At 46.1% G+C, this 19,635-nt stretch overlaps 4 protein-coding genes across 4 annotated transcripts; all 4 read right to left on the bottom strand.

The window, feature by feature from the left end:
* Positions 1 to 1,687: 1,687 nt before the first annotated feature.
* On the bottom strand, positions 1,688 to 4,085 carry DFL_000185 (uncharacterized protein; the record flags this gene model as incomplete). Its single annotated transcript, XM_067630538.1, has 2 exons — positions 1,688 to 1,812; positions 1,874 to 4,085. The coding sequence occupies 2 exons, from the start codon at positions 4,083 to 4,085 to the stop codon at positions 1,688 to 1,690; spliced, it is 2,337 nt and encodes a 778-aa protein (XP_067494710.1).
* Positions 4,086 to 10,903: 6,818 nt separating this feature from the next.
* Positions 10,904 to 12,067, bottom strand: DFL_000186 (uncharacterized protein; the record flags this gene model as incomplete). The annotated part of the gene is made up of 3 exons (XM_067630550.1): positions 10,904 to 11,813; positions 11,869 to 11,983; positions 12,043 to 12,067. The coding sequence occupies 3 exons, from the start codon at positions 12,065 to 12,067 to the stop codon at positions 10,904 to 10,906; spliced, it is 1,050 nt and encodes a 349-aa protein (XP_067494711.1).
* Positions 12,068 to 12,108: 41 nt separating this feature from the next.
* Positions 12,109 to 12,510, bottom strand: DFL_000187 (uncharacterized protein; the record flags this gene model as incomplete). Its single annotated transcript, XM_067630561.1, has 1 exon — positions 12,109 to 12,510. One exon carries the CDS (start codon positions 12,508 to 12,510, stop codon positions 12,109 to 12,111), a length of 402 nt encoding a protein of 133 aa, XP_067494712.1.
* A 3,345-nt stretch (positions 12,511 to 15,855) lies between these two features.
* DFL_000188 (uncharacterized protein) lies at positions 15,856 to 19,381 on the bottom strand (the record flags this gene model as incomplete). The annotated part of the gene is made up of 7 exons (XM_067630574.1): positions 15,856 to 15,950; positions 16,023 to 17,018; positions 17,084 to 18,533; positions 18,592 to 18,756; positions 18,843 to 18,964; positions 19,023 to 19,107; positions 19,214 to 19,381. The coding sequence occupies 7 exons, from the start codon at positions 19,379 to 19,381 to the stop codon at positions 15,856 to 15,858; spliced, it is 3,081 nt and encodes a 1,026-aa protein (XP_067494713.1).
* Between the last annotated feature and the right edge of the window lie 254 nt (positions 19,382 to 19,635).

Genomic DNA, 19,635 nt, shown 5'->3' on the forward strand with positions numbered 1-19,635 from the left:
TTAGTATTTGTGAACAGGATCATAGCACGAACTTTTCCATCGCGCGTCAATCTGAGTTATTATTACTACGGGAAATTGAGCAACTGGGGGAAATACTGAGAGATACCTACCCAGGTAGGTAAGTAGCCACTGGGTGACCGGCGACGAGGTCGTTATATATAGATCATTTTCGACGATGCATTGCTTATTTATTCCACGATTAACGTACTATTGCAGTTCGATCCTCAGTCACCAAGCGAACATATCGATATCATAATTACCTAGGTACACGGTTGACCACTTGCCAAAACATTCTTCATTACGATGAGGTTGTTTATGATCATAATACTGTGTGTTCCGGCCAGACGTCCTAATATGAGCCATTGGGTGACATACAAGGGGATAATATCTGGCCTAATCTAATTCTCACAGTCGCTAATTGCACTCTTATGCCACAGGTATCAGTCAGACTTTGGATCATGACTTATCACTTCAATCTATATCAACTCAAGCACCTTGTATTTAACGGTATTGGAACGAATCTATTGCCTTTCTATCTTGCTTTGCTGGTCGCCCTTCCTCGTATATAAAAGTACCCAGGTAAGTATATATATATGCCCTACTAACCCTCTACTGGCCCTACTTATGTATACCTCTATGCGTATCCTCCTTTAACAGAATGGTTAAAGAACCAGCAAGTCTTCATAGTAACTGAAACTATCTAACACTACTAGCCACATAAAGTAAAAAAAGGGGAAAACCCCTTACTAAATGCAATAAACGCCATCATCACCATAGTAGTAGTAGTAGCAGTAGCAAGTTTAGGTAGAAGAAGAAGAAGAAAAGAGAAAAGGGCGGCTGATAGTAACACAACCATTTCTTCGATCGAGTGAGTAACAGTAATAATAGGAATGATAGTAATAATGATAGAAAGTTATTCAATAAAAACAAGCATTCTATCGAAAAGAGCCCCTGTGTCTATTTCAAAAAAGGCTCCAGTTTCTCGCCTCTTGCTGCTGTTGATTTCTTGTCCAGCTTATCATTTCATGTCATTAAAGTAAAAAACAAAAAGGAAGAATTCGATATAAAGAAAAGATGATCAGAAGGGCGTAATAATGTTAAAAAGGAAAAAAAGAGTCGAGACTGCCTCCCCCATAAAACACAATAATAATGAGATTCTCAAACGCCGTTTAGAAATGGAGAGGTATAAGGACAACCCTTGATAAACCGATCAAGAAAAAAAAAACAATTCAAGGACCATCCCATAAGACAAAACCTGATACGCCGGTTGAGAGTAAAAAAAGGAAAAGAAGAAGAAAGAGCCAATAATCCATGGTGAGGGTAGGCACACGGAGCCAGCACAAAAAAAAAAAAAAAGAGAGAGAGATCGCGTATCGAATGACAAGTATGGACAAGAAAAGAAGATTCATCGAATCGAGGCTGATCATTATAAAAGGCGGATCTTGTCGATAGTAGTAGGTCTTTCCCCGAAGACAAATAAAAATTGGCGAACGAAAAGAACAAGTCGAATATTCCAAAAAAAAAAAAAGAAAGAAAGAAAGAAACTGCTTCCAACTGGCCCTGAGATTGTCGAGGGCTCTCCAAAAAAAGAACGAAAAAATAAGAGGATGGGGAAGAAAATATGAATGGCGATTCAGTCGGAGTCAGAGCTGGAGTTGGAGTCGATGTCGAAGTAATCCATGCGCCACTATTCCATGGATTCGCGCTCGCTCTTCTCCGGTGTCGTCGTGCGAAGTTCAAAATCTGGAATCTGGTAGAATCTGTCGGCCGCAAGGTCGAACTTGAACGCCTTGAGCTCGACCCCGTATGGCCCTAAATAAATGAGTTAGTCATTGTTCACACAAACATGCATGAGGAGGAGATTTAAGCTTACGAGGCTCTAGACAGAATACCATTCCGAGAGGGACGTCAAGGTTGGCAACCTTGTCACGAGGTTGCCCAGTGTAATATCCAAGAAGAACACGCGCAACGACTCTGTGCGCAACTATGAGCACATGGTCGGTCGTTCGCTCAACTTCGATGATGATTTCCTTAAGACGGTGAATAACGTCCAGGTACGACTCTCCGCCAGGTCCTGGGTATCTATAGTGGAGCTTGTCTGCGATACGATTCTCGTACTCGCCGGGGAGGTCGCGTCGGATCTCGTCGTACGTTTTACCCTCAGCCAACCCAGCGTTGAGCTCGTCAAGCATCCTCCACTGTTTGATATCGTACTCTTCGTCGTTAAAGTATTTAGCTGTCTCAACACTACGGTTAAGCATACTTGTCCAGACGCAGAACGGCTTTTCGGCGGGGCAGTAATCATCCTCCCCAGCAAAATGCATCGAGGCATCTGGGTTAGGTGGTGTGATATCTCCGGACCTAGGAGGAAGCTGTGCAGCATGATGCTTTTCTATTTCGTGACTGTGGAACTTCTTCCTCTCCTCTTGGATGAAACTGGCTAACGCCTTTGCGTACTTGTCGCCTTTGCCGCTAAGACTGGAATTTCCTCCGATTCTACCTTGGACGTTATCCATCGACTCACCGTGACGAGTAATCCAGATTTGTCGGGACGCCAAGTTGAAGTTCATGAGGTAGTAGGCGGAGTGGTTGGCAAGGAACCCACGGATTCCATGTGCAACAAACTTTCGCCCAACGTCAATCAGTTTAAGATAGGCCCATCCTTTCTTTTCTTCGTACTCGCCGATAGGAACGTAGGCTCCTTCGTACATCTTGACACGCTTCTTGAAGTCCTCGTATGATTTTTCAGGATCTAACCCTTTATAGTCGGGTCCCGAAAGCTTCAAGCGCATGTTAGCTTCGAGGACCTGCTCGTCCTCACATATGGATTCGATGAAGAGGATTCCGAGATCGTTCCCTGCGACCTCACGGATGTGGTCGACGATGGTGGTACGCCTTTCGATCGTGCTGTTCGTCGCGTCTAGAATAGCGACGCTACCTTCTCCATTCATGACGTAATCGAGAGCCTCATCGAGGGTCTCCATAGCGACCCTCTCACGTAGCCTTTTGGCCTTAACATTGGTAGGGTCAAAGAAGTCAGCTGATTGGGAGATACCCTCGTCCTTATCCTTGGTATCTTCATCAGGCCCGTCGAGGTTTGTAGTTTGGAAGGCAACGTTCCCAGCGTCGAGACTGAACTTAGGAGGTGAACCGGCCTTGATATCAAGAGATCCAAGAAGCCCCGTGCCGCGGAACGGTTGCTTAACAGTACCGTCCTGGTCTAACTGGACATCCTTGAGAGCTTGAACGGCTTGATGGACGACGTCATGAGAGCCATGTTCTGGAGGAGTGGGTGGCTGAGGCTGGTTGGCCGCAATACGTCGGCGATTACCAACATTGAAGACCTTGACGTCGTATTGGAGCCATCCGAGGTAACGAGCCAGCTTCCTGGTGATATAACTCTTTCCTCTAGCTGGCAAACCGACCATGACTATGACCAGTTTGGAACCAATGTCGCGAGCTGGGATTCGTCCATCTACAGAAACCTTGCTTTTGGTAAGACCGGGGATATTGAGTGTTGTAGCGTGAAGTCGCGGTGAACTCGGAGAGCTAGCCAGAGGAGTATCAGAGGACTTCATTGGGCTAAGGCTGCCAGCGGTAGTGCCATTGATTGGAATAGCGTTCTGGATGCTGGTCGGAAGGAGCATATCCTTGTTGCCAGAGCTCGCGGCCACAGCCTGAGTAGAGGCAATGGTGGCGGCTTTGGCAATCTCAGAGTGCTTACCGGTCGGCTTCGAGGGAGCATTCTTCGTGACGGCAGCATTGGATTGGCCGTTACCATTGGCTACTTTGGCTACTTTGATAGACGGAACATTATTGGTGGTGGCTTGACGAGGTTTAAGTTCAGGAGAATCGATAAGTTTGACAGAAGCAGTCGATTCAGTAGGAGAAGAAGGAGGTGAGGAAGCAGAGTCGGAGTGAGCCTTGGTGTTAGCGTGGGAGTGATGGTGGAAATGGAGGTGATGATGATGTTTAGCATTTGATTTCTCCGTCGCGACGCTGGCAGTGGGACCCTGTGGGAGGTCGGTGGACGGGTGAGGTTGTTGTTCTGCGCTCTGATTGCCACAAGAAGCCTTGTGGCTCATCGCAGCAAGAAAACGGTGGAAAATCGAGGTGAACGTTTTGTCAGTAAAAACAGGAATCTCGGCCGGGTTATGGGCGGATTCCAGATCTAAGGCACAGCTGACAGTTAGCCTCAGCGATGCCGATATTTTTGTTAAGTGGCGATGGCAGTTCTTTGGTGTTTTGTGGTAACAGAGAATAGAAATAAGTCCAGGCGTAGTTGAAGAAGGGGAAGGGGGCAACGTCGCAGCTATATCTTGCTTCTGCTCTCGGCCACAACACTAAAGTAATTAAACACACACACACACACACACTAATACTAGCACTGACACACACCAATCCAATACAATGGACTACAGTACGGTACAGTACAATACAAATGATGAGACAATGATAATGTGCTGATGGACTTGTGATGGGTTTGAGCGGATTTGGCGGGTTTTGTTCCTTTACCTTTACAACTATTTTATTTTTTATGAAAAAAGAAGAGGGCGAAAACCTCTAATTAGACTGCGTGGCAGCAAATTTTATATGTTGTTGTGGGCGGGTCGATGGAGGACTTCGAGAGGAATATGGAGGGGCTCGTCTATTGTTCTGTTGGAACCAACGGCACTCCAATCAAATCCAACTTTCTTTAGTAAGTTAAGTATTTATTTTTATACTGAAGACCTCGCAAGTAGAAATCGGCAAGTCGTTGTATTTTTCTTTAGTCGTTATCTTTCAGTGACTATTGTCGTAATGTTAATCGCTGATGGTTAGAAGTGCTTGATATAATATTGGTAGGGCACCTCCTGGCTTAAATATCAGGCCCAAATCGGGTTGACGTCGTTATGCCTTGAACCAAGACCGCCAACAGGGCAGGATGGCTGCGTATGCAACCGCAAAATGAAGGGTCCAACGGGACCACTCTCACTCTACCTGACCGGAACCTGACTCCTCCTTGGTACTTTGTCGCCAAAAAAGAAGGATCTCTCTTTGGGCTTTGGGTTATGCAACAGGAACCGCAACCGGACCCACGTTTTTTCCCCTTCGATCGAGATGGCCGACCGTTAGGAATTGCTGTTACTTGCTGCTGATGTCGCGGCACCGGACTACGGCGGCTAGTTGGGCTAGTGAGACTGACTCTTACTCACACACACTCTCGCTTTTGCTCTCCCTTGCGGAGTACTATACTTCGTCTGGCTGTCCTTCTCCTGGCTGGCCAGGTTGAGGTTGGTTGGCTTAATTAGGCCCGAACCCAGCGATATCCGCCCGGAATCAAACCAGTGGCTGTCTCAGCAGCAAAATAAAAACAATTTTAACAGCACAGCACACCACTATCGCTGGATGGTGACCTGTTCTTCTTTTATCCTGTTTTATTTTGGATAACAAGGCTGGCTAACAATACTTCAGGCGCAGCTTGATTTGCCGGGTAATACGTGGAGGAATGAAATTGTCTTTTGATTTCTCTTCCTCGTTCTTTTTATATTATTATTTAAATTCTGGGCTGACGGGACAGATCGAGCTGAGGGAACGGAACGTTGATATAGAGTGCTGTGGTACGGATTACTGCTGGGCACTGGCTGGGTGGTCGCACCGGCATCTACCTGGCATATGAATCCGGTCGAGGGAAGCTGTCTCCGTCTGATTGGATCGTCCGGCGCACAACTTGGCTTTTGGGTCGGGTTGCACAACGTACGACTTTATGGTTTGTATCTCCACAGACAGCTGACGATGTTGGGATAGATGGAGTGGTATATTTGCAAATGTGTAAGAGAATGAATAATTAGGACTTGCCATGCTTCTACAGGAGAGGGAGAAACAGAGGGGCACATTATCATATACAAATATTCATCCACCAGCCCACCAACCCCAGACCCAACCATCGGACATACAGACACACACCGGTGGGTAAAGTAAACGGTGGTATCCCACTGGTCTCGGAGAGCGGAGACATCTCTTCCTGAACAAGCAGTCCCTGTCTGCGTAATCCGCATACAGCATTTCCCCCATCAAGAAAATAGGCGACTCGGTTTGCTACATCCTTTCGTTCCTTTTTTGTTTGCGATTAAACTTTTTTTTTGTTTTTCACATCAGTATTGTTATTAATTTTTCTATTCTATCACGGCGAATATTTTCTACGGGCGCCTGTTTTTCTTTTCCTTGTCGTGGATGGGATGTCTCGAGTCTCACACTACACTGATACTTGACACTTGACACTATACCCAGCTCTACTGTCTGTCTTGTAGCGGCCGTTGGGAAGCACCGAGGTGATGTGGAATGCCGCGGTTATACCTAATTACCACCCAAAATGTCACCCCATCGCTGAACACGTTTGAAGGTTTTCTGTTCATTCGATATTCACATGTCGGTATGTGCAGCTTTCGATTCGATCTTGATTTTTGATTGAGATGGCATTATATGGGTCTGACTACAGACCTGATGACATGCCACACATCGAAGGACAAATTCGATTCGTTTGCAGGTGTTCGCGAGGTGCCGGTGGGGGTCCCATGGGCCGTTTGGTTGTTATAACCACATCAGCGGCCGCTACTAACCACAAAAAGAACCACAGCCCAAGCTTTCCTCTCCAATTAAGTACCCTTGTCCTAGCCTGGGTTCGTAAACTTGCCTTTGCATGTTTAGGTACTTGTTAGCTGCAGGTCTGTCTGCAAGCAGTATTCAAATCTGGCTGCTGATTACGACCAGGCTAGACAGCCTTAAGTTTTGTGTTGCCAACTGGTATCGTGATATCAGCTCGAGGCAGGCGCAGGGCGCATAATATGCTTGGTCAGAGTCCTTCAAACAGTGAATGATTTAATGACTGGCGTATGAATTCATGAACGAATTAATGAAATCTCAAGGCGGATTATTCGGACTCGACCTCGATCGTGATACGGCTTTCATAACCATCCAAGAAGCTTAGCCGTCGCTCATTCGATATCAAGAATGAGCATCCGTCTTGGCCCTCTGTGAGCATGCAAATTGAATTCTCCGAACAAGTCTCGACATTCCCTTTTCGCTCGCGCCTAATCCCTAGGATATCCTCCAGCGGACTTGGTAGTCACAGTACTTGCATTGCAAATGCTCGAGTAAGGTCAATATCTGTCAGGGAGTAAGCTTAGGCAGAAATCCAAGTTCTGCGCGATTCGGTCAGGTACATTACATAAATACGTACCCTTCTTGCCCTTTGTGTGCTATTTGAGGTGGGAGCAGAGGACGGCGTTAAGTATTGAAGACCGATTCGCCGTTCGCTTCTTCGTCTGATGGAGGTAATTCCGATTGGTAATTCAACCCATGAAGGATCTCGACGGATCAATCGCCCATCCTCGCCGTCCAGCCTCGTTTACTTCTCTCTTCAAATTCCGTCTATCAAAAGCATCCAATCTCGATCTAGAATAGCATCGGCATGAGCTGTAACCCAATGCAACGGGCCCTTTGGATAACCCTCTCCACCGAGCCTCCAGCCAATCCAAATTCACCCCCCCAACGCATGGGCTCCTCCAGCTTCCAGCTTCCAGCACCTCCAAATCACAATGACAACCTACTAGCGTTTTATCCACTTGGATCTGGATAAGTGTGGGCTAATATAATAATAAAATATATGAAAAACGGCCGGCAGAAAAGGTGGCCCGCAAAGAAAGAATCCTAAGGTTGATGGACACATTGCATTGCTGCTTGCTACCTTAACGTGCTTGGACTTGCACTTGTAGAATTTCATATCAATCCACCACTTCGCTCCGTACATTTCAGGCTGATACCCGTAACTTTATATTGGCAGGCAAACCTCTTCTAGAAGTTAATTACTTAACTCCATACCCAATTGCAATTGTCATGATCTAGAAAAAACGCGTCAAGGTCGATCTAGACTAATCTCGCTGGTTACCACCTGGCCTGTGCTCCTCCTCTTTTTTCTAGATTCGATTGTCTCATCTGATAACGTACTTTGATACACGATATCGATAGAAGGTGCCTTTGCCCCTCGTTATGAATTTCTAACTTACCCAGCCATCTTTTCACCTCCCGCGACCTCCTTTCTACCCCGCACCCGCGTGATCAACCAGTTTCGTGCATATGCGAATAACCCAAACTGGGTTATATTCCCAAGTTAGCAGTTGCTATGTAAAAATCAAGGTTGAACCGCCGTAGACGCAAACGAAACAAAAGGATTTATATCATATTTAGTGGGTGTTCCTTTCCCACAGACCAGGGCAAACCGCACAGCAGGCCATGAGATCTAATGCATGAGTTCAAATCGATGGAAAGGCAAACCGATGGAAAAGCTAGGGGGGGCAGTAGACGCACCCCATGTTCGTCTATGACGGTTCGCCCCAAGATACCCCCTCAGATGTACTTCCTATCCTACCCCCCTCTGCCGTCGACTGCCGTGGCTGCCGTAGGCAATACCTACCTTGCACATCTTTCCCATCACAGTACCGGCTATAGGGTTCGTGAGTAAGCTTAGCTTTGCCCTTATACATAAACCTCGACGTATGCCATATAGCTACCCATTTTATAACATTAATTTAAAGGCGGGCGCACAGAAAAATTCTTGGCCATTGGGATGTCCTTCCACTTCCTCTCCCTCCCTTATCCAAATATTGCAAATGACCTATAATGCACATGTCCACAATAGCTCCCGTGACTGAATTGCGAATCTTCCCTTTCCCTCCTTGAAGTTGAAGAAGTATTGGCTAGTCTGGCCTTGGGTCGAAGGCGATTTGTGAACCCTTCAACCCGATCTAACGAGTCGCCGCGATTCGATATAAAAATCAGTTACCTCCAAATGGCTACAACACAATCGTATCCGTGCACCTCCGATCCCGACGAAACAAAAGCGAGAGATTTGTTCCCAAAGGCCCAAGTCGAGCGCCTCGTGCCTGAAAGGGGAAACTAACAGCGTGGTTTCCCGATATCGGGTAATATTCATGAAAGAGCTAAGCTTTTCAATTACGTACTGTCCATCCCCAATATCACAAGCTCAAGTCGGATTAGAACCCATCTAATTGGCCAGGTTAATTAGTTGTGGAGGATTCGATCGAAAAATTGTCGATTGTTCCACAGCAGGCAATCATAGGACGGGGACGATTTGATTCGTGCATATATTGTGTACAGGGTATATTCGAATTCACAAAGATATCAACATCCCTTTAACATGGTTTCGCCAGACCTAATTCAGCCCTAATAAGAAATGGCTAAAAAAGATCATTATAAAAGATGGACTGGTGGGAAAAATCGAAAGGCGCTGCACAATGTTTTACCCGGTTTCGTCAGACGGAGCTCAATGGATTCGCTACCATACCATGGGACTTAATTTCTACCACACACAAAAATGATAGGTCTCCCTCGCCTGTTTTTCAACAAAAAAAAAGAGGCTAAGGATGCAATGTATTATCCAGGAACCTGCCGTTTTTTAATTTTTATGGAGCGCGGTATATGCATGTGCTCTTTTTACCCCGCCAAAATCGCAAATCGGCGGTGTACAAGTCGCGATCCAAAATAAGTAAGGAATTGTAATAGTTGGTTGTTGGTTGGTTGGGGCGGACAGATGAAGGGGAGAAAACGGTGAGCTCCATGGCATATCTGGGGAAGCTTAGCAAGCAAGCAAAAGGTATTACCAACTGGAAGAAAGAAAAAAAAGATGTTATATTCGATGAATTTGTTCACCACTTTCCGCTGTTCCCCAGAAGGAAGGGGGACTTTCGCTAACGGAATAATATTCGGATGTATATGTATGTATCTTTCTTGAAACGTAACGACCTTGGATGCTGTTAACAACTTTGTTATCAAAGGCAGATGCGGTTGAGCTCACCCCCTTGTCCGACGGCACGTCAAGGCGGTTTGGTTTTTGGCACTAGACTGGGGAAAGGAGAAGCTTTCTTCCTCGAAAGTTTTCCCATAAGGTTTCGAAGACAGCCGGCTGCGTATGTATCATGAGCTCCTCTGTTCTGAGCACCATAGCTAATCGGAGTCATATGACGAAGGGTATATAAAACGAGATCTAGCGAGGATCTCTAGAGGCACAGCTCTATAATCGCTTGTCGATAAATTTATGCTGTTTCGTTGATAGTCCTGATCCTTGAAAGGTCTAGATCTCGGGGTGTTGTCGTGGAGAAATATTGATGCCGAGTAGCCTAAAATGGAAATACAACAGCACCAACACATTCCTTATGACACTTAAAAGAACTGACATATTCCAAACACTTTGCCAGCTTTCTTTTGAACGAATACTGCTTAGAAATCGATATAGGGGTATCAATGCGCCGTCAGTGTGGCCCGGTGGATATCTTGGCTCTATGATTGTTTGAGAAGGAGAACTATAGTACACCTCCAACCCCTTCTTCTCAATTACGTAGAACTTGATGAATTTATACAATCGCTATTTTCTGATGACTAGGGTTAAATAGTAATAACATCGAATCATCCTCGTTCATATTGCGTACACTCGTGACCATCTCACAGACTTTTAAAAAACCGCAAAACAAACGTTTTCGAGGCGACAAACACTGATCCATTAAGATTTTGCAACGCTACTTCTCGACGGTGTTCCCCAATCGTCCGTTCGAGTTTGAATACATGTATACACCAATGATGATACTAGTAATCAAAATAAGGGGACAAAAAAGATGATTCGTCCAAGAAATTATGAAACAAGGAATAACAATAACAACCTCTCTATAATCATGGAAAGAAACACAAATAAAATGTCGGTATGCAACAAAAAAAAAAGTATTAAGTTATACCAACTGAAGCAAAGACAAAAATACTACCTCCCGCCTCCTTTTAGTTCCCGCAGCTTACATAGTAAGCTCGAGCCTTCTACCGCATCAACCACATACTGTTTTACATTCCAATCCCTCATCTAAGCCCTCCCTTCTTCTAGACCCGCGGTTGGACTCTTCCTAACCCCGAGTTGCACCTCATCTTCCTCAACCTTTCGTCCAACTCTCTCCTTCTTCGGCTTCTTCCCTGCAAGCGTAAGAACCAGGCTCTTAAGTCCCTCAAAGATGCCCTCGAGATCATATGGATCAGCGAACTTCTTCCAGGTCGGACGGTTATCATGAAACCCTTCGCCCTCGGCTTCTGTCACGCCATCTTCCATCAAATAGATATTCGACCTGCGAGGCAACCATCTGCTCACGTGCATGAGGTTCATGTAGCCCGCGCTGATAATCATTGGGATGCATTCTAGAGCGTAGAAGTATGCCTCATGAAGAAGAAGATGGCCGGGGATACCCTCGAAGAATTCGACGAGGCGGTAGAAACAACGGATCATGATGAAGATTTCGCATACGTAGAGGGTATACAACGAGTTCTTCCATTTTCCGTGGAGACCTAGGCGGCGGGCGTTGATCTGGAGTTTGATAGCAAAGTAGGCGAAGGCGAAAATAAGGAGGACCTGGAGGATCAAGGCGGCACGGAGGAGACCCTGGCCGATCTTTTGGCGCTCTGGGGCCTGGGTGTTGACGAACATGCCCGTACCGGTGCCGATGAGAAGTTCGCAGATACCGTCGAGGGAGATGAAGGTTCTGACGATACGGTACGGTGTGATTGGAGCAGCATGTGGGATATAATAACAAATCCTTGCGAAGACAAAGTAAAGTGCTGCAGAGAAAATAGGTGGACCAGAGTAGACGAAGACTTGGGATGGGATGAGTAAGCCCAGGCTTTGGAGGTCCTTGGAGCGTGCGGTGTAAGCGCGAAGCGCAAGACCGGTGGTAATGAAAATGCAGCCAATAGAATAGATTGGCATATACTTATTTCTATAGTGCCTATTCAAGGTTAGTTTTTGTCTGTGCCACAGGGCAAGGTTCCATTGTAACTCACCATGCTTGATATGCATGCGCAATACCTGAGACAAAAAAGAGAGCGGCAAAGATAATAGGAAGGGTCTCGTCTGGACAGTACAACCAGTACGACCACTTGTCGGGCTCGTACTCGCCTAGGATGGTATAGTCAGCAAGCAATGCAGTATAATCGTGTCCGTAGTCAGTAACTTACAGAATCCCGAACCGAGTTTGACCATTTTGTTTAATTATAAATTTATAAGTAATGTGGATAGGCTGTTTAACCTTGAGTCCTTCGATGCTGCTGAGAGCTCCGTCTAGATGAACCAGTTGTATTTGCACTCCTAACTCTAACTTGACCGGTTTCTCCGTCGACTTCAATAATAGAACCGTCAATGGTGACGGTAGTTGCTGCTGAAGAGGAAGAATGCAAAGAGCTTGAAGAAACGGTGGTCGTCGGGGTACTTATAGTACTCGCTGTAGCAGGGGAGGCGTGCGATCTAGGCTGACTAGTATGATACTGCGGTTGATTCTGCTGCTGCTGCTGCTGCTGCTGCGCCCTCAATCGTGCGGCGTGAATCTGGAAAGCTCGGTAATATAACTGCTGTAGATTTTCGTATTGCTCGTCGTCGAGTTCAATGTAATCCACCATGTAACCAAGGTTGATTTCTACTGTATGCATTGAGAATTGATGATGGTTAGATTTGGAGACTTTGTTTAATGTGTGCGCGCCCCGGGAGGTATGCAAACAGAGGATATTATCATGAACTGCAGGCCGTAGGTAGAGGTGAGGGTGTTTTTGGCAATCGATATATCGATGAGTTTGTGAAGTAAAGATAAAAAACAAGAAGTGATACAAATTGCAATGTACGGTATGGTTGACGCACTATCGAAAAGGCTTCTGGATGCTTGTGTCTTTGATCTGGGATTCGATGATGAATGATTCGACAATGTAGCAGAGACCATGGAGAACTTATATACATCTTCGGACACTCGATCATGTAATCCCAATATCGAAAGAACAACAGACCAATTGTACCCGAAGGGACAAAACAATGGCGATAGAATACTGTCTCACGAGGCATGAGGCTTCACTTACCAGGTTCATAAGGCGGCTTAGCGATTGGATGAAGTCAAGTGAAATGAGAAGTTTCACGGTCTTGCCTTCTTTTGATGTTATAGAGATCTTCTGGAAGAGTCTTAGCGAGGTAGATGGTTCAGATGGAACGAGCCGCCGCAGTGTGAAACGCACACGCCTTTCTTGTCTAATGCGGAGTCGCCGCCCTAACCAGGGTTTAGATGTGGAGAGCTAGTGATGTGATAGGCCGAGGGGAGCTCGCCCCACGAGGAAGAGAGGGGGGGGTAGGGGCGGATGTACGATCCCGAGCAATATGGGAAATCGTATAATATGTCACAGATAATGATTAACAATCGACTTGAAGAATGCAATGCAATGGGAGATATTGGGACTCGGTTATCACGGGGTAGGGTGTATAGCCCAGTGACAAGCCACAAAGGGAGAGACTCGACGGAGATATGAGATCGTATGAGTATAAAGTATATGAGGGATAATAGACTCGGGGCAACAAAGCAGCCCTACGAAGTCGCAGTTCGCTTCGACTGTCTGGTAAGGCTAAGAGATGGACTAGATGCCTAGAAATCTGGGTGCGCTAAATAGTGTGAAGAATGAGGCTTTGCAAACTCGTGGAGAGAAGGGTGGTGGTAGATATAAGAGTCAAAACGCCAGGTTGGGAGGTTTATAGCCTCCTGTTAGGGCTATAAGAGCAACCTAACGATAAAAGTACTTGAAAATGTATAAAACGGATAAATAATTGAACGGTCACAACTGTTCTAACGAAGACGGTTGTCTGATAGGTCTGCAAAAGAAAAAAAGAGAAAGAGGAAGAGGAAAAAGAAAGAAAAAAAAGCAGACGGGGGCTTTCCGTGATGATAGAAGAGAGGTTCTGTCTGTTGGATTGCGTCGAGGCTCGATTAATGATGGAGAGAATGGGGCTTTGCAGGAACCAAGCAGCGCCCGCGTGGATCTTATAAACCTTGCTTGAGCGCTCTAACTATTATACATTCAAGCTTTTCTTATGAGAAACCTCGCACGATATGCGGATGCTAATCCGTATTCGTGAGGACAAGGCATTCTAAGAGCCCAAGGGGAATGGCGCAAAGGGAAATGGGGCCAGGGGAGATGAAGCGAGCAAATGGGAGGTGTTCCGGTGCAGAGCTTCAAGCTTTGATGGCCGGTTTCATGGGCCGATTCTGATCAACATGTTAACGAGGTTTGTATTGCACGGTGTATGCCTCCAAGACCGCCTGTGCTGCGATATATCGTCATCTGATGGTAACCTAATTTTCATTGCCACTTGCAATATCATCGAGATCGCACCAAGCTTCGACCTTCATTAGGTCATCGTCATCAGCATATGAATTCATGCATTATCGGTCCGCGACTTGTGTTGGGTTTCTTCAGCAGAGCCGGGCAGTGCACAAGGTCGGAAGTTAACATAACGACATGAGCCTCGAATCCAAAATGCGCTTGTCGCAGGATGGTTGGAGATTGCCTGCATGCATGGGTCCCAGCCCGCTGGAACCTACCCGCTGGGAAGGTCGACTTTGTACTTTACCGTCATACTATATGATACATCTAGATATCGGTCTTCCCGACGATAAAGCACAATACTTCTACATCCTATCTCATATTCAAATATGAATTCATGGATACTTGATATCTATAATATAAACATGAATATGAGTAAAGAAATCCGTAATCTCCCATATGCATAGAGTGGACTGAGCTATCGACGTCGCCGTCCGCCAAGTCGCGAGTCCATAAATGAAAAGTGGGGCCTAACCACATGCGTGCATTCCTTACTCAGCCACCATCGGTCCTTGCTAACCACCGGTCTAAGCACAGATCGAAACCCAAAAACCACTCCCCCACAAAACAACGTGACTTCTTTTATGTAATCCACCCAATGAAGGCCTGAGTATTCGATTTCTCACCCTACTGTGTAGTTAACCAATCCTTCTTTCTAACTACCGCAACGTCAGGGTCAAAACCGGGCTGTGAACTGGCTTCAATTTCCGATATTCCACTCAAGTGAACGAGCATATTAATCTGCTGCGGATTTCATACATACAACCACGGAGTTCCAGTCTTGTTTGCTCGTTCGCCTTTAACGTCCATTTATTCGCTCGGGTTTCCTCACCCAATTTGACATAAATCCTGTAACTAAATGCTTCTACTAAAAAACAAAGGTAAGGAATGAGTGAGATAGCGCGCTTTATCCCCAGCAAACATGTTTGAGAACAAGGACAAGTCAGTCCCGCAAGTTGCCTGTGGGGCGGCGACCCGCTCATGCAGGGCTTAGACGACTACCGCCCGTGATACGACATACCCTACCCCCTGAGGTTGTATGTAGTAGTACGTTGTTTTTTCCTGCAGAATTTTGCATCGTTCTTCCTTCTAGAATCTTTAAAATCGCGCTTCTTCGTTTTTTCCGTTCCTGTCGGGTCCTCCTTCATGCGCGAGCGACTTTAATTCGACTTCTCTCATCGCCTCGATTATTGCTAGTCTGTAAATTATGTAGGATTCGATGGCTTTCGCCACATCCGGTCCGCACAGGTCCCCTTACTTTTAAGTCAAGAAGGTCATCCTAATAGTCAGGGATACTGCTTATTATTAATTTTGTCTACTTCAGCAAGGAAACTCAGAAGAATGTGCGTCACAGGGTAAAAGAAGTAATCAAAGAATGAAGGAGATACATCCTTGAACACGAGGCAAGGCATAAGAGAGAAGAGGGAAAGAAACCCTTAAAAAAAAAAAAAAAATTAAAATTTGAAAGGCGACTTTTCAGAGAAACACAGAATCATCGTTTTCGAGTGTTGAAAAAAAATTATCTTGTCTCCCTTGCAAACCTTCTTCGTTATCAAAATCAAGTTGGAAGTTTCAAATGCAAAGCGGTCCAAAATTTTTTTGAGGGTTTATCAAGCCTCATGCATGCGCATGGCCCCTTTAACGCTTCTTGGACTTCTTCGGTTTTTCTTCGTCGCTCATGTTTCTCTCCTTATCCTTCCTCTTTGCTTTCTCCTCCATTTCGTCCCATGATTCTATATGTCGAAAAAGGGTTGCCGTTAGCATTTGTTAATGAATATATGGAAATTATGTGAGTTACGGCTTACCGCCCTCGGAAAAGTCACTGGCATCGCTGCCTTCATCCTCGCTGGCGTCATCATCTTCACTTCCGTAGCTGTCTTCGCTATCCTCACCATCGCTAAACTCACTCTCCGACTCTTCATACTCACTCTCCTCTTCTTCTTCCTCTTCTTCTTCGTCGTCAGTGTCAGTGCTCAAAAACTTCCAACCACCGTCAGCAAAGAACTGATGTGGGTCCCCGGTGACAGTCTTCATAATTTGCATCCAATTAAGATTCAAAGGTCCCTCGGTAAAGGCGATGTTTACACTGTCAAGCCAATCCTTCACACTCTCTAAAGACTCCATTGGAATCGAGTTGACATGGACGACGGGCCGCGAAAAGTCTTTGAAGATAAACGCCATATCGAAGTTCTTCAAGCCAAACTGAACACGCTCCAAATGGGCAACTTCAATCTCATCGAGGGTGATAACCAAGAATGGTGGATCGGTAAGCTGGACAAGGCACTCCGTGGTCGGCTGACAGAGAACATTGGCACGGAATGGAACGCCATAGAATCCAAGTTCACGGTAGGGGATATCGACATCGAGACCCTCGTCCTTTGTGGCCTCGGAGATCTTTTCAGCAAAAGCCCGGAATTCCTTGTCAAGCTGGGCCCTTCGTCGTCGTTCTTCCTGTTCGGCCTCAAATTCCTCTTCATCGCCATATCTATACTTTCGCTTGCGGTTACCGGTCTCGTCGAATTGAATATCCATGGCTTCTCTATAGAATTGAACATCCTTGGCCTTCTTCTTGCCAACCATGATAGGAGTCTTCAAGTGAACGTGTATGATCACAATCAACTCGTGTTCACAAGGCTGGAAGAACAAGTGCTTCACATTTGAGAACAAAATGTCAATCCTTTCCGATCGAGCGGGCGAGACATATCGCAGACCATTTTGGTGGATCTCAATGTCACCAGCGACACGCTTTCCATCAAGAGCTGGACGGACATAGACGTCCTGCAAACGCTGGGGTCGTCGGTCTGGATGTGACATGTTAGCTTTGTGTAATTGTTGACTCTGTTTGGTTGAGAAATCGGTGACTTACTCTTGATTTCAATCAAATTGTCTTGGGTAACAACATCCTCCATTTCTTTCTTCTCCTGTTCGCGCTTCAGCGCTTGCTTTTTCATGTCCTGGATGGCTTGGCTTATATCAGCCATCCTAACACGATCTGTGCTTCGATAGGACAAACTGCGGACGAAGTGCGCGCTAGGCTCCTCGAGTGGTAGTTCATCTTTCTTGCCAACACCTTGTCCGGGGCTGACAAGGTTGATGCGTAAATGTGTGAAAGGATCTTCTTCGTTCTTGCTGACATTCTTGATGGTGGAGATATGGAATGGTACGGGTCTGCCAAAGATAGGGAGAATGATAGTCTGCGCTTTGACATCGACCATGATCTTCAAGTCTCCAACACCGTTCGGAAATTGGTTTTCTCGTTTATAGGACTCAAACTTCTTTACCTGCTTCTTCTCAACGCCGTTGCTAGCTGTCCCGCCAGCGGGAAATCTTTCGAGGCCTTCGGCTTGCTTCTTCGCGGCGAGCTGCTTTTGATTTTCCTTCCTACGTTGCTCCTTGCCATCATCGACCTCCTCGCGCTTCCCACGCAACTTGGTTTTCATAATGGCGGTACTTTTCGACGAAGCAGAAACCTTTGGTGGGGGTTTGGCCTGCTTCGCCTTCTGCTCTGGCGGATTGTCATCTTTGAAGTAAAATGCGACCTCGTCTTTGGCGACAGGCGCACCGCGAGTCAAGACGATAGCTTCGGTGTTCTTTCCTCCAACTTCCACGGTATCCGTGAGGGCGAGTGCGTAGGTCTTACCCCGCTTATCATCTGCCTTCGGGTTTTCGAGATCCTGAAATCCGACGTGAATGACCAATGTCATGCCTTCCTGAAGAGTACGGGAATTCTTGCCGTTGAGAATAAGCGTGCTATCACGACTCTCCATGTTGATACCGTAGCCCACATTTCGGAAGAAATTCTTTTCGAGTTCGGGGTGTTGAGATTTAACAAGGTTGAGTGCCTTGCTGTATACGTCCTTGCAAGTGACTCCATCTCGAAGGGTGTTGATAATAAGCGTGTGCAGCTTGATGAGGAAGTAATAGTGAGTTTCCTGGGTCTTGTTCGGGTCAATCATATAAGTTCTTCCGACAACACTGCAATAATTCTTATATCGGAAACCCATAGAGGCTATGATGACACCGCTGTGGAGGTTGCTCTTATCGTTTTCGGTCTCGCCGGGAACTTTAAGGTCGTACTTTCCACCACTTTGGATCGAAGGGCCATAGGCCCAGTCGAGCTGAGATGGTGCGAAGTCCGCACCCAGCTTATGATCCTTCTTTTTAAAGAAGTCCTCGTTATCAATCTGCACCTCCACCTTCTTGCCAAGGGTGTCGTGGGTGACCTTCTTCTCCTCATCAATGATTTCGGACATTTCCTCAAGGAAATATTTGTGGATAACGGCCACGGAGGCCTTGGCGGCCTGGCGTATGCTTTTCTATAGTAAATAGTTAGTTTTTAGAATCGAAATTAGAAAGCTAGCCATGGGTCCGTACCGATCCAGCCTCATCGTACGTTTGAAGTGCAGTACTTGCCCCAACGGCGAAATCCTGTTCTTCAATATCTCCAGCTTCTACAGAGGGCTTGTAGATGCTGTTCCACTCCGTAACCAATGGGCCCTGCGCAACACCATAATCCTTTTGCAAGATACCAATTTTTTTCTATTCACCGAGGCAAGAGGAACCAATTAGCCGATCGCAAACTAACTATAAAAATATAGCAAAAGTGTAGAGCAGAAACAACATACACCGGCAGCCTTGATATGGTCAACAATCGCCTGCAGCTGCTTCTTGTTTTCGACTTCATCTTTGCCACGGACGAGGACTTCGACGGGGTATTTGGGTGTCGACAACGGGTGCAATAATTTAGCTAGGCGGAAGCCAAGTTAGCAATCGGGATCTAGGGTTCGGAGAGCGGTCCAACCAACCTTTTTTAGCTGTTGTGACAACGTAAACTTTATCGAACGTCAGAAGCATCAAAGTAGCAGGGAATTCATATCCAAGCAGCCAATACTAAAGATGCACCAGATTATCAATTAGATTCTTATTTTTCCCTCTTCTTGGATCCCAAGAATTTTGAAGGAATGCTGCTAATTCTAGATATTGGTTCAAGACTTACAAACAAGGATAGAGTCTTCGTGTAGCCACTGGAGTCTGATTTTCCTAACAGCAACAGCAGAGAGCTGGCACCTCCGAACTGTTCGTTACGCTGCGACCGCCATGCCGAAATGAGGGTCGCGATGCGAGTTGAGAAATTTTGCTTGTCGATGACGATTTCGTCCGACATGACGGATGAAGAGCGTCGTTCTTCGCGATGACGATTCCTGCGATGGGTATTGCAGTAGGCGGAGCGGGTGGTGAAGGAATCAGGAGGATGGTGTCAAGACGAGAACGGGAGGTTGTAGGGATTGAGAGTTCAAAAAAGGTTTGGTGATGATGTCGGAGAGGAGCTTGAAGACGCGTTGAGTGCTCAAGTACGAAGCAAAGAGCCCTCTACTTAGTCAGCACGTACCAGGAATTACCTATCAGCAATTGAACAAG

This window comes from Arthrobotrys flagrans (genome assembly GCF_004000055.1).
Source record: "Arthrobotrys flagrans strain CBS H-5679 chromosome Unknown unitig_15, whole genome shotgun sequence".
NCBI lineage: Eukaryota > Fungi > Ascomycota > Orbiliomycetes > Orbiliales > Orbiliaceae > Arthrobotrys > Arthrobotrys flagrans.